We start from the raw sequence: 14,972 nt of genomic DNA, 5'->3' as shown, positions 1-14,972 counted from the left end.
AAGCCGACCCATCTTTTTTCCCGGGGTGATGAATTGGCGGGAGCAGCATTTGCGCTATTCTGTCGGGGGATGGCGGCGGGCCACGAAAGGAGAGGAGGTGCGGACTCGGGCAGAGCCTGCGACCGGCAGACCTCCTCCGGCCCGAAGGCGAGGGGCGCGCGCCAAGAGACCAGCTCCGCGCATTTGAGGCAAATTTGGTTCCTCCAAGGGCCGTTTGGGTTCCGAAGGGGCCACTCCCTCCGCCAGCTGGGGAATCTCTTCGACGTTCCGGATGGTGAGGAAAGGCAGGTGGTGGTGGTGGGGGGGTTGGTCGGGGCGACTGAGGAGAGCCATTCTCTTCCCTTTGCAGAAGGGGGAGCGCAGCCGGGCCGCCCTCGGGGATGGCGGCGACCCTCCGCGAGTTGCACTTCTGCAGGAGTTTGTAGGAGTTGGGAGCGCCTGCGGGGGCCGAGGGAGGTTGGCGGGCAGGAAGAGTAAGCCGTCCGGGCGGCTTCATTGCAGCGCTGGGCGCTGGGGTGCAGCAGCAGCAGCAGCAACAGCAGCAACAGCAGGTGCAACCGCAGGATACCCCAAAGCCGCCAACCGGATTGTGGGACTGGATCTGGCCGCGGGCCCAGCCCGTTCCCGGTCGGTCCGAGGAGGTGCGTCCCTATGGGACGGCGGGGGAAGTGTTGGAGAGATTTTGAGAGCATAACCCGAGGAGGGGATCAGCCAGGGCTCTGGCGAGAGGCGGGTAAGTGAATTTTAGGACGCGGGGAGGGCTAGGAAAGAAGGCTAGGAAGGCTGCGGCTCTGCAAAGCCCTCTCCCTCTGGCCGAGGGAGGGGGGTGAAGGGGGGAGGGGGAAAGGGGGTGCCCGCGAAGCAGAGCGCGGGTGTGTATGTGTGGGTGTGTGTATGAAGGCGCCTACCCACGACTCCAGAGTGTGAAGGCGACAGAGAACTGGAGATCGTTTCTAAGCGAGGCAACGTCTCCGACAAGTAAACCTGCTCGGAAAAGCGTTTTGTTTTAATTTTAAGCGAGGCCGAGTCCTTCCATCAATCTCTGTTGTCACTTGGCGATTTCCAGAGATTGATGGCTGCCACATCACTTAAAAAAAAAAAAAAAAAACCGTTCGCGCACACATCCCTTGCATTCAGTACATAGTATCTCCAGCAACCTATGACAATTCTGGAGCCATTAAGATGTTTCTGAGCAACCCAGTTACAATTAGTCTGCCCCTTATGGATCAAACAAGTACAGAAGCAATGCCACTCAATTTTGGGATCAGGTATTGTCCTTTTCTCCTTTCCCCACCCTTCCTATGTAATACATTGCTAAAGCAAATACCAGTATGGCCTTTGTTTTATTTAAGACAACGCTATATGTTGGCATCCTGAATTTCAGGACAGATGAGCCACCTTTCTAAAACTGAGAAAATAAGAAAGACAAAAGAATGGTTTTTAGGTAGTGTGTGCACACACACAGCATCCATACAGAAAGAAAGACACATGGGATGGATTAAACAGACATGCCGTAGAAATAGACGTTCCAATCAGAAAAGGGTGTATTTCTTATTTACCTGATTGATGTGAATAAGAAATAACTTTTATATTGTATGTCTGGATAGTCATCTAGGTAGCCCCAAAGATCTAATTGTACTTGGGATTCCGGCAGACCAGGTGATTTAATTAATATATGGATTGTTCAGATAGGATGAGACTTACATCATCTTGGTCTGGTTTGGTCATCCAGATACCTTGAATAGAACCTTGATTGATTGGACAAATGCTGTAGTATGTATTGCTTGAAATCTAGCGTATTAATTGCATTGAACTAAGCATTTACAGTGTGCCACTCTTATTTCATGCAGCTCCAGAGCAAAGGTGATAAAGGCACACTCCAACAAAGTCAGCCAATTCTATTAACAATTTCACTGGGAATGGACAATGGGATGCTTCCTGATTTTATCATGATCAAAAACTGCTTTCTTCTTTGTATTTCCATGGATTTAGTCAGTCATTTTGGGTAAGTATTTGCTAAATGACTTTCTAAAAGTATAGTTTAGTAAATCTTTGCCAAACTGCAGCATTTCAAAGTTTTGTTTTTATTTTAATATAAATAAGAACAAGGGCTTATTTAAAAAAAAAAGACCTAAGGGGAAATATTCTAATATCTTTTATGGCCCTCAATGGCAGAGTGTTATATTTGGGACAAACTGTTTATTGTTTTTCTCAATAAGATGGGCATATTCTGAAAGCAAGTCAGATATATTGTAATTCATATAACTATGTGATATCAAATAAAATACGTATTAGTATTGCTACTCCAACATTGTTTGATGTACCTAGCTCATGGTAGCTATTAGAAACAGAATGTTAGTTAAGTAGTAGGTAATCTGTATTTTGGAAGTTATAGCAAACAAAATAGTATGACTTGCTCATTTGCTTTCTCTCCAACTTCCCTCCTGTCCAGAAAGGAAATTGATACTTTACCAAAAGATGCATGTTCTCTGAATATATGTATCACATTTTTTATTTTTATTCATTTAAAATATTTATATGGTCACTCTACTTATTCAGCAAATTGTTACAAGTTTTGTAGTAGATGTTTTAGTAGCTTATCCTTCACTTGTTGCCTACTAGTGACAGTTGCTTATAAATGCACTTTTTGTTCTTCTGGTGGTGAGCTCTGGTGATTTTCAAACGTTCAATGCAGTTACATCTGGCCCAGTTTCTCTCTGTTCTGTTCTCTCGCAATGTATTACTGTAGTGATTATGAAAACAGTATGGGACAGAGATGGAGTAAATCACTGTAATGAGGATACAAAAAACACCAATGGACCAACTTCCTTTTGTGTTCATTGCTTCTGTTGAGAGCATTTCTATCCACTTCTCCAGAATCAGGATTATTTTCTTGGGGGTAGGACAAAGTCTGGCTAGAAGGCATGGAAATTGTAAGAAGACAAAGGCTTAATGACTATGAGAATTAGTGTTTTATGTATAGAACAGTGAATTTTGCTTGAGTTTTGCCTAGCACAGGTGTAAACATGAATGATTTGTGGGATGGTAAGATAGATATTCACTGATTTCTGGTTAAGACACCTTAGGTATGCATTCCAGTATTTTACTGCATTGGGATTACAAAAGTCAGTGCTACCATATAAATCATCTGGATGGAAAAGTGTTGCCAAATGTCAAGCTTTAGGTTGAGGGAAGGAAGTTGTGATGTTGTTCAGTGAGCACTAATTTTTCTTTTTTTGTTCAATCATTTCCGATTCTCAGAGATTGCCCGGATAAGTCTCTGCAGTTTTCTTGGCAAAGTTTTCCAGAAGTGATTTGCCATTGCCTTTCTCAATAATTAAAAGAAATAAGCCTTAAACAAATGATGTTAGTAGATTTCCATACAGGTAGTCCTCAACTTTCAACTATTCATTTAGTGACTGTTTGAAGTTACAACAGCACTAAAAAAAGTGACTTATGACCATTTTTCACACTTATGACCATTGCAGCATCCCTATGGTCACGTGATTTATATTTGGATGCTTGACGTCTGACTCACATTTATGATGGTTGCAATATCCTGGGGTCATGTGATCAACCTTTGCAATCTTCTGACCAGCAAAGTCAATGGGAAAACCAGATTCACTTAACAACCCTGTAACTAATTTAACAACTGCAGTGATTCAGTTATCAATGTGACAAAAAAAGTCATAAAATGGGACAAAGCTCACTTAACAAATTTCTCACCTAGCAACATAAATTTTGGGCTCAATTGTGGTTGTAAGTCCAGGACTAACTGTACACACTTAAATTCTGAGTTCACTTTGATCTACCTGAAAGGAATGTTGCAAAAATTTTCCCTGGGGCTCACTTGTGAAACTGGGATTGTTGTGGAGGGCCAAACCAATAGGACCAATACATTACAGTGAAGGTGTGTAGGTGTGCACATATGTAAATTGAAAAAAGTAGCAGTCGCCTTCAAAATAAAAGCAGTTGTATTGCATGCATGGTGTATTCTTATTTATACTGATTTCTAATCTCTGATTAACCTCCTGTGGGCTGGACAGGACTGGATGTGGCCTGGGGGCTGTGAAATAACCAAGTCTGTTCTAATTGCTTTAAACAATCTCCTCTTTCCTCACTTCCTCATCTCCATTCCTTTCAGGTACTTTTCATTTTTCTCTACATTGATACTTGTCACAAACCCCTTAGAGAATACTTTAATTGTGTGATAGAAAAGAAAATGACAATCTTTAAAGCATTCTTACTTTTGCTGTCTTTGTTTTTTAGCAGGAAGATCTTGAATGGGCTTTATAATCAGAAGAATTTTAGTACAAATTTATGTTTTAATGAGAAATATATTGAAGAGCTTTTAATTTTAAAATAAATCTTTTTTTCCCCACTAGTTAATGGAAATCATAGTTTAAAAGAATAATAAAGATCGCTTGATAAGTTGATAGATAATTTGAAAAGGTAAACATATTTTCATTACACCTGGCTCGTCCTGTGACTTTTCAGCTGGTGAAAAGTAGATAGAATGAAAGTCAAGTGGCTGAGCACTATTGTCTCAGTGGAAGCCTACTAGAAAGCTCCTGTTTGAGAGTTAGTGAAATAAGCCATCATGAGATCAAGCAAAGTTTTCTATTGTTAGTGCACCTTGGTACGATGTCCTTATTCAACTGCCATCACTGGTCCCAGCTGAATATAGTTTATTGGTCTAGTTGCTTAGTTGTATTCTTGCAAGGAGAGTCATCTTCCATTTGTCCAGGAACTGGGAAGGGATACATGTAATAAAACATAGGCTTAAAAGAAATACAGTAACTGGACAAGAAAGATCACTCTCATGGTTGTCAAGAGAAAAATGTATCCGTGAAAAACAAAATGAATAAAGTTCAGGAAGAGTGGTCTGAGGTGAGCTGTGGTCCAGAGACAATAATATTTTTTCCCCCAAAACTGGAAAGAGTAATAAACCACATTCCGTTCATACTACTGGCATTATGTGATTACAAAAATGTATAATTTTATTACACAAAAATTAAAAAAAATTAATAAGTCATTTTACCTAACCTAAAACTGAAGGTTAGAAGTATCTTATCAAGTCTTCATTGCAGCCCCACCAAACCACTATTAGTAAGATATGTTACAAGAAGTCATAACTTTCAGTTCTGTACTGATTTTAATTGTTAGCTGCTGTGACCATTAAAAAGGCAAAAAAGAAAGGAGAATTTGATTTTTCTTCCACTTCACTATTTGAATACCATTTTTACTTTAAATTTGAGTATGTCTGCCATTTTTTAAATCAATTGGAGTGTTGAACAATTTGTTCTTTAGAGAATGTACTTAGTCAAAAGGAATTAAAAGTAGAGGACATTTGTGTATGGTTGACAAATTTCAAGAGGAAATCTTTAAAAACTAGAATAAGAATGCTTATTGACAATAACTGCTCAAGACTGGACAAGAAGCAGTTGATTTAAAATTGTTGAACAATAAATATAGTTACATATTTTTTTGCTGAAACAGTCCAGTAAACTATTTTTAATAGAGGCAAACATTTTCTGGGTGATGTTAAAATCTGGTTAGGTTCTGGAGTATGTAGCACTGTTAATATGGTAACAAATATAGTGATTCATAATAAGAAATGTAACAGATTATTCCTAATTCCCTCTAAGTATACTGAGCGTCAGTTTAGTATACTGGTAAAGGCATCAGGATAGAAACTAGGAGACTGTGAATTCTAGTTCAGCCTTAGGCACAAAGCAAACCAGGTGACCTTGGGGTAGCCACTTTCTCTTACAGTAGGAAGCAGGCAATGACACTTCTGAAATCTTGCCAAGAAAATTGTAGAACCTTGTCTAGGCAGTCACCAGGAGTTAAGACTGATTCCTAAATAAAAGAGTTAGAAGTGTCCTTGCGTAAATTTTGATAAAGAACAGTAAAAGGAAGTGAGGCTTTTCAGTATTTTATCAGCTTGGCAGAGATAGGCAATTGTAGTGTATGTTATTTGTACTTAAAAGTCTTTAGCAAAATCATTTTTAAATGGATAACATTTGCCAAACAGTTCCTCTTAATCCATTCCAGGAGTGAAATTCTCCATGCACTGCATTGTTGGCTATAGTCTATTCTGATGCGCAATTGAGCAATGCAGGAGTTTGTGAAAGTTTGTGTAACTGAGCCAAGGAATTTGGTTCTCTTTTTAGCTGCAGTTTAGTAACTAGCTTGAGAAATATTTGGGGATTCCATAGAAAAGCCATATAGATCTTCATAAGGGTTGCTCTAATAAATTGAAGCAGCATTTTCAATACACCAGTTGACACCAATTGTGTCCATTTATCACATCCTGACATTTCAGTAATTACTTTTTGTTTTATGGTGTATTTTGTAAAAGTAGTAAACAGAAAACTAATGTATTGTAAGCAATGCAATATATGATTTTTTTTTGTTTTCTTTTGTAGTAAGTGGAAATGCGTCTTCATTTCATAGGTGAATGTGTACACTGTAGGATAGTCTATTTTAACAATTAGGATAGAAAAGCAATAAAATACAAGTTCTGGAAATAAATAAATGCTTTGAAAAAAGAAAGAGTGTGTTATAGAATTGAAACATATATGCTAACTATTAATTTTATGAACACTGATTTCTTAACACTAGAAAAAAATATCCCCATATTCATTTTAGTTAAGTTTAATATCATAGCAATTAAAATAAAAGTTATTAATTTACTTTGATTTATCATGAAGGCCTCAGAAAATGCTAGCACCTAGTTTATATTGGGTGATTTTGGAAGCTAAACAGGGTTAATTCTGGTTAGTACCTGAATGGGGCATTCTTAGGAAATCTTATGTCTGTTAGCTCACCTATTGATTGTTTCAATGTTTCCTGGAATTTGGCAGTGATAAATTATAATGCTGCCAAAAAGCTGCATGGATGTAATCTCCATGTGGTAAGCTTGTATCTAGGGTATCTCTACATTAGTTATCATGCAAAATTAAAGCACAGTAATTACATATAACAGCAATCTTGTCTGGACTTGGGCATAAGAATATTACCATGTTCAGTGCTGTTGAGCTGCCATATTTGATAACCTACCAACTCACACCGACAGTAGCAAGCAAGAATCAAAATAGTCTTTTTTAGATTTTTGTTGTGGTGGTGGTTTGAATAGTTTTCTTTTTTTCTTAATCTTCCATTGATTTAAGTAGGAGGGCACTAAAATACCATTTTCAGGCTGGTGTAGTTGAAAATATAGTTGAAGATTCAAAGCTGCTTCTCTGCTGCTTTCTAAATGCCTTGTTTTGGAGGCACCACAAACACTAGCAAAACTACCTGTAGTATATCTATAAAGGTAAAGCCTTCAAGTTGAATTTGATTCTTGGAGACTTTATGGACATAATCATGCACATCTGTATCTTTTTCTAAGACCTCCCTTGGTGAGTGGACAGAAGTCTATATTGACTTGACAGTGCCACAGAAATATTGATAAACAAGTAAAGAATTTTGGATTGAAAGCTGAATTCCTTGCTGCCAAGATTTTCCTATTTGGAACCAGCATGAGCAGACGAAGAGTTCCTGGGTCTATATCTATACTTATATCTAAACATGGGTCCGACATCTATACCTAAGCACTATCTGTGGAAGTACATCTGTTGACTTTGTGTTAAGCATGTCTCCACATTAAAAAAGCATCCCTCCTTATCCTAAATCCCTATGTCTGGAACTGGAGGTTAGGAACATTTTTATGCCCTTAGTTTTGAGGATCAATAAAATTTGCTAGCCCTGAAGTTTCCAGCTAATTACTTAACCCTTTTATTTTTAATCTCCACCATACAAGAAAATTTATCTCACTCAATACTGGTAGGTTTTCAAGAGTGGGCATCCACACACAAATTCATTTGGAGCAAGAATGGCATCTAAGTTTCTTGACAATTAAGGAAGGAGGCAAAATAATACACAGCAATATTTTCTCATCCCTACTTAGAAAGGTTGGAGGTTAGACAGTGAATAATATACAAAGGATACTCAAAGGTCTGTCTGTCTGTCTGTCTGCCTGCCTGCCTGCCTGCCTGCCTGCCTGCCTGCCTGCCTGCCTGCCTGCCTACCTACCTACCTACCTACCTAATCTATCTATCTATCTATCTATCTATCTATCTATCTATCTATCTATCTATCTATCTATCTATCTATCTATCTATCTATCTATCTATCTATCTATCTATCTATCATCTATCTCACAAAACAAATTTCCAGAGTGGTTCACTTACAAGCAGTGGGGGAGACATAGAAGAAAAAGAGTATATGAAAAGAAGAGATTAAAAAAATTCATTGTGTGAATATGTAACAAAAAGCCTTTCAAATTGTAATTATATTTCCCATAAAAAATTACAATCCAAGGCAACCTTTGAAGGTTTTCTGGTGTCCATATCTGATATGTTGTGAGCAAACTTATTTGGCCCTGTTATCCTGATGATTAACCGAATAATTGCAAACTTTGTTGACTAGCCTTCAATGTGTCAAATATATTTTGTTGTCCCTGTTATAATCAACCTACACAATTACTCCTATGTAATTTGTCTCTCTCTCTGTGGAAAAATTAGAAACAGAAACATTCACCAATCTAACTATCCATTTTTTCCACGCCATAGAGATATTTCATGCATAAAACAGATGTTCCCTGGGTGTTTATGAAGCAAGAGCAAACTAAAACTTCTGCCTTAAGGTGACCTAGAATTCTGTTGATTTTAGAGGAGAAATGAATCCGATGAAGGTTGTGAGGATAGATCTGCTTTTCTAGATCTGCATGTATAAGATTTTGTCATAAAGAAGAGATCAGAATAGTGATATAATGCAAATCGACCTTTCGTCTTGGACAGATCTCCCATGACTTAATTCTGATGCATATCCAGGTCATTTTGCACTTGGATCCTTTTCTTTTAATTTCTGAGAAATAGTCAGTATGACTGTCATGAATTGGATATGAAATAGTATTAACAAACAGAAAAATACATAGTAATGTGTATTTTTGTTTTAGCAATTTTGCATTTTTTGCTGCAAAGGACTAGCACAGTTGCCTGTGCTAGTCCTTTGCAGCAAAACAAAACATGCAAGGAAGCTTTAATTTTAATTTTCATGATAGAGGCAAAAAGAAAGAAATGGAAAGAAGCGCTTCAAAAAGCAAAACACCATTCTTTCTTTATCCCGGTAGTCCTTCACCCATTGCTGGGATGAAGTACTCTTGAATTGGCATAAATCTCAATTGGTAGGAAATCTGCTGTCTATTCTGCCTCTATTGCCTTTGGTTCAATTCTGGCAACATCTAACTTCCTTCAAAGCAATGGGTGACAAAGCCTAACTGATTTTACACACCTTGAGGCTGGCCTTTGGCTGCTGGAAGCATAAGAGAGAAAAAGATATAATTTAACTGGTAGAGCCAGGCTACCCATTAGCCCATGAAATATAGAACACATCTCTCATTTCTACAAAAGAAAACAAACAAATTTGTTTATCTTGGATAATTTCCTATTTTTTTCTTTACTTCAGTCTTATAAAGCATGTTAAGATGGGAAATACTGATTAATCAGTGAATTTCAAAGCCGAATGGAGATTTTTGAATTTTCATAAGGAATTCTTATATCCTACATGGCCTTGAATTAGAAAGTTTTCAAATTTTTAAAAATTGTTTTAAAACCTGCAAACTATATTTGTCCAAAAGCAATAATCAAGTTATATATATATATATATATGGTTATTCCTCCCTGTGGGTAAACAATGCTTTGTGGAAGCTACTTTCTTCTTTCTTAAAAATGCTGGTCTATTTCAGGCTATTAAAAAAACCCAGTATCTTAGGTGATGTCAAATCCTGGTGACTACACAGACATTTCATGTAATTTTCTTGGCAACAACATGGAAGTAGTTTATCATGGCCTTTTCTCAGAATATATGGGATTTTTTTTTTACTTCCTAGTAAGCTTTTAGTTCTGGATCTGAGCCCAGCCATGACCAGCCCTGCCTTAGCTTTTTTCAAGGCCAATCATACTGGCTCCGTTACCTACTGTAGGTTATGTACATATCTCTAAAACACATATTTTAAAAGGTAACCTCTGCTGTTTATTTTACTTCAGTTCAAATTTATGTTAGGAACAAAGTCATTAAAAGCAAAACTTTCCCAATAATTTTCACAATGCTTCCTCATTGGTAGGTTCCTGAGACAATTGCAGAAATGTGGTACCCTATAGTAAATATTTTCCCTGTTTCCATATTGCTGGAAAAATATCTGTAATAAAGAGAATTTGCTTCAGAACCAACATTTTTTTGAAGTCTAAAGCAACTGATTAATTTTAATTGAATTTATGAAAGAAGCCCATTAGGAGAAGCCTCTGAAGACATTACAGGTAGTCCTCAATTTACAACCATTTGTTTAGTGACTGTTCAAAGTTACAGCAGCACTGAAAAATGTTACTTACGACTGCTCCTTGCACTTATGACTGTCACAGCATCCCCAAGGGTATGTGATCAAAATAGAGTGCTTAACAGCCAGCATGTATTTACGAAGGTTTGCAACTTTGTCGAGTCACATGATCACCATTTGCAATCTTCAACTTCAGGTTCCGACAAAGTCAAGGGGGAAAGCCAGATTTACTTAAGCATGTGATTGACTTAACAACTGCACAAAAAAGGCTGCAAAATTGGATGCGTCTCAGTTAACAATCACCTTGCTTAGCAATGGAAATTCTGTGGTTGTAAATTGAGAATTACCTGTAGATATTTAAAACACATGATGGTGTTTTAAACATTTAAATGACAGATCTGCATCTAAAAGCTCCAAGACATTTTATATGAGCAAACTGTTTGTTGTTTTCAATCAACCCATTCAACAAAACTTTACAAATTTCACTTATCTCATTGTAGCTAAATATTATGGCAAAATAGTGCAATAGGAATACATATCTTTGGGCTCCAGACTCATCTTCAATTTTTGGACCTTGTCAGTAGCCTGCTCAACCCTCCTGAGCAGACATGGGCATTTTACGGCTCTCAGGTGGTCCCAACTTGGCCAGCAGCATTGGTGGGGTAGCAATGGTGGGAGTGGGGCATTGGTGTGGCAGCAGTAGCATTGGTAATAGGGAAGTGGTGTGATGGCCTAACTTTCTCTTTTTAAACAATTTTAATATTTTAATGTTTTTAATATCTTTAATACTTAAAGTCTAAATTGGTTTTAAATTGATTGGGGTTTTAATCTGTCTGGGCCAAACTATTTAATTCAATTTTATTTCTGCTTTTTAAATTTTGTATGTATGTATTTTATTGTTGGCTGTTCACTGCCCTGAGTCCTTCGGGAGTAGGGCAGTATACAAATCAAATAAAAGTAAAAAAGTAAAGTAAAAGGTAGCATTGGGGATTGGGCATGGTGGGCCTCCACAGCATTCCCAGTTTCTCATGTGGCCCTTTGGGAAAATTAATTGCCCATCCCGGTCATAAGTTTGCTGTGCGGATAACAGAGATACATTTCTTCCTTGATATTCTTCCTGTTTAGCATTCCTATATTGGGTCAAAGACAAGTGAGATTTGGGAAGTGGTATAGCATAGCAATAAAATGGAATTTATGAGAAATCTTTGTTATGACGTTTGAACCTTATCCTTGGGTTTTCCATCCAAAATTTACTTGAGAGCAGTGTAGTCTTTGCTCAGGGAAACAGTTCGGACTAAGGAACATTTTACAGGATTCTCAATTTTATGTCTAAATTGCTGGAGAATACATTGATCATCTACTTTTCCTTAAAATGAAACAAGTAGTCTCTATTTGAGTTGGTTAGGTTGTGAAAGGCTTAGGCGTCTCCTTGAGACAACACCAAATAGGGTGTAGCCACCATAGGTAAAATTTGAGCAGTGATTTAAAAAGTGATTTATCACTTCATTATATTTCGAAATGAGGGTTAGCTGCTGACATGAATATGTGACTAATAACATCAAACAACATTAGGTTAGTCAGGCATCCGATGATTGTCTGGATTCAGTTTGTCTCACCTTTCATTGACAATTATGCATGTGTACATTTCACTTAACATATAAAGAATATGCCATTCTGAAAATTTTGTCTTTGCAGAAATTTTAACTGGTGAATTACGTGCGTGCCCCCGTGTGCATTCTGTATGTGTCATTCCACACTAATTCTGTTCAATTGATACGTTCCCATACTAAATTCAATATATGAAACAGCTTTTTCTCTTTGTCAGTTTGTCTGCACATAAGTGAATAACTGATGTCATCTATGGGGACATAATAGTTGTTTGTGATGGGATAAGATTCATATATACTGAATGCTTCCATGGGAATTGGTATTGTTTTATCAGAACAATATTATATTTACTCTAAAACCTTTTCATCAATTAATCATGGTAGTTGGTGGATGAAAACCATACTGCTTTAGATTTCAGTTATTTTTTTCTAAGGTAAATAACCTTTTTAAAAAAGTGTTAACATATTTTGCATTGGTATGTGCTAGATCAAACAAAGGTATCTCCCTGTAAGTGTTACTTCACTAAATTGATCAAAACTAAAAAGCTGAATTAAGCATGGGAAATCATTAAAGTATTCTAGGTCACACCTCCTCTTCCTGTTTTGTTTTTGTTCTTTTTTTTGTTGTCTAATTGTTTCTTATACGAAGCTAAAAATAGAATTAAAATTACAAGGAAACTCTACAAAGCATTAGCTGTTTAGGTAATAAAGGATTTCATCAGAAAGTGTCAGCAGTTCAGGTAGAAATAGAGCCATTGCAATTTTTCTTTTCTCACTAACTTGGATTCTTTATCTTTGGATAATTCTACAATCTATGTTTTCAGAAAAACAGAGAACATAAAAATGTGTGTAGAGTAAAGAAATATAAGCTTTAGCAATCTTAATATTTCCTCAAAGAAATATACCTTTCCTTCCCACCCTCATTATTTTGAAAAACAATATTTTAGAGTTTCCTTTTCCTGACTTTAGAGAAGTTATATTGCTCAGAGGATTTTAGTCCTCCCCATTCTTCAACCATACTAGCAGAACCATAATTACATTCACTGCTTTTGTGCGTGGTCTGCATTTGACAGTGTGCTATTTTTAACCTCTAAAGAAATGTCCAAGTTTAACCATTTCAAACAGATAAAATGATCAAAAGGGATTTTTTTTAGCCTGTACTCATCATTTAAATTGTTAAAATCACCATAAAATCACGGTTTTCATATATGCTCATTTAGGGCAGAGAACTGAGATCAACATGAAATTGAGGAGACATCCCTGCCTCAGTACAGATTTGTAAGATTTCAAAAGCCACTTATATAAAATTTACAGATACAAATAGGTTTTCGAGAAATGGCATGGTAACTCTCACTATCACTGTGTTACACCTGCAGCTTCTGTCTCTACCAACTCAAGTTCTTCAGCCTAAAGAAATGGCTAGGATTTGTGAAAGATCAATTAAAACAGAAAAAGTTTTGAAAAGGCCAAAAGGGGGTAGGTTATAAAAAGGAAAGAGAAAAAAGAAAGGAAAACAAGTAAATTTTTACATGGTCAATAGTTGCAGTAATGACAAAGTCCTACTTGTCCACTGCTCTTGGCTAAACTTGGCAGAATTGTGGATACAATTTGGCAGTGTTTTTCTCACATTCTTTATGGCAGATAAGAATGAAATAAAACACAATAATTTGAATGCTCGTTGCAGTCCACAATTTAAACTCTAGTCTGCTTCGTCCCATGCTGTAGAAATTAGTGATTACCCCATGGGTTACTTGGTGGCCTTGGGAAGCTGAGACATGTGTATAAAACAGCCTTCTTTTAATCTAATGACTACTAGTTCCAGCATCTACCTTGAACCAAGGCCAGAATTGTTAGACTCTTTAGCAAAAACTAAAAATTGACCAAGCAAGATTCTTTAAAATATATTTAGTAGTATTTATTGAGCTCAGAGGGATGTAGTTAGAATTCCAGCAGCTGAACTTCTTTCAATTTAGAACTGATCTGGCCTGATGTATTAGTACCTCTTATTTTCTTTCTAATGATCTTCCTGTAAAAGAAAAACTTGCATCTGACTTTTTACGTAATGGTCTCCAGAACCATTGCCAACCTGAGAAGTGATTTTTGCAGACTCCTGTAATGATCAAGTTTTTGGTTTGAAGGTCTGTTGAATATTTTTTTAAAGCTGATGTACAGAATCTGAAGCTCCTGAGCTACATGTGGCTCCCTAATGCCTTGAGACAATTTTCAGAAGTTTTTTTTTAAAACAGATAGCACCAAATAGTACTTTTACATGTATCAGAAAGTGAGAAATAATTGATTATATAACTGTGGGATAATCCAATTAACTTGAGTTAATTTAAACTAAGTAGAACTATCTAATCAAATTAGAATTTTGTTTGGCCTTATTGACAAATTTTTGAATGTAAGTTTTAAAGTATCTTTCAAAAAACAAGTACAACAACAGACATAGAAAAGCTGGGTGCTTCCATTGTACAGAGATGCCTGTCCTCCCACTTATGCATTACATATTTCTAAATTTATGTAGAATATTTGTATGCTAAATTGTATCAGTGGCCTAGGATGTCCCAGAAATACAATTAAAACAAAAGCACAATGTAAAACAAAAGTTAATGCAATATTAAAACAGTAAGACGCTTTATATTTATATTATAGAAACATAAGCTATCAAAAGAGAGTTAAAACAGTTAAAGCCTAGGTAAATGCTTTTATCTGTTCGAGTCCCTTTTCTGAAGTTTTGTGGGATATAATAAGAAAAGGGTTTGTTTCAACTCCAATGGCACTTTGTTCAATAACTTGAATCCGAACATGAAAAAAAGAAACATAAATAACTGTAGAATTATTTATTTTTACTGCATGAATATGCTGCTGCAGTCACAGCTAATTTTGGTGTCAAATGTAGCTACTGGAGCTGCAGTGATCTAATCATGCAAGACAGACTGTGGGATTAGGCAATCCTGCAAGATCCTTTATCTAAAGCTGTGTAA

General features: G+C 36.8%; 2 protein-coding genes across 4 annotated transcripts in view; one reads left to right on the top strand and one right to left on the bottom strand.

Moving 5' to 3' along the window:
- Window positions 1-14,972, top strand: part of GABRA5 (gamma-aminobutyric acid type A receptor subunit alpha5) — an 81,490-nt gene that overhangs the window by 534 nt on the left and 65,984 nt on the right. The window contains exons 1-2 of one of the 3 annotated variants that reach the window (XM_034431369.3): window positions 101-274; window positions 1,851-2,005. In XM_034431369.3, the coding sequence (XP_034287260.1) occupies window positions 272-274; window positions 1,851-2,005 (158 nt within the window). In that variant the 5' untranslated portion in view covers window positions 101-271. The other 2 variants (XM_034431371.3, XM_034431370.3) reach the window with 2 other exon arrangements.
- Window positions 1-14,972, bottom strand: part of GABRB3 (gamma-aminobutyric acid type A receptor subunit beta3) — a 232,384-nt gene that overhangs the window by 163,773 nt on the left and 53,639 nt on the right. The gene's annotated exons all lie outside the window — the stretch shown is intronic.

Source organism: Pantherophis guttatus, chromosome 5, assembly GCF_059756535.1.
Source record: "Pantherophis guttatus breed Tessera chromosome 5, ASM5975653v1, whole genome shotgun sequence".
Taxonomy (NCBI): Eukaryota; Metazoa; Chordata; class Lepidosauria; order Squamata; family Colubridae; genus Pantherophis; species Pantherophis guttatus.
This window is presented reverse-complemented; position numbering and strand designations above follow the sequence as displayed.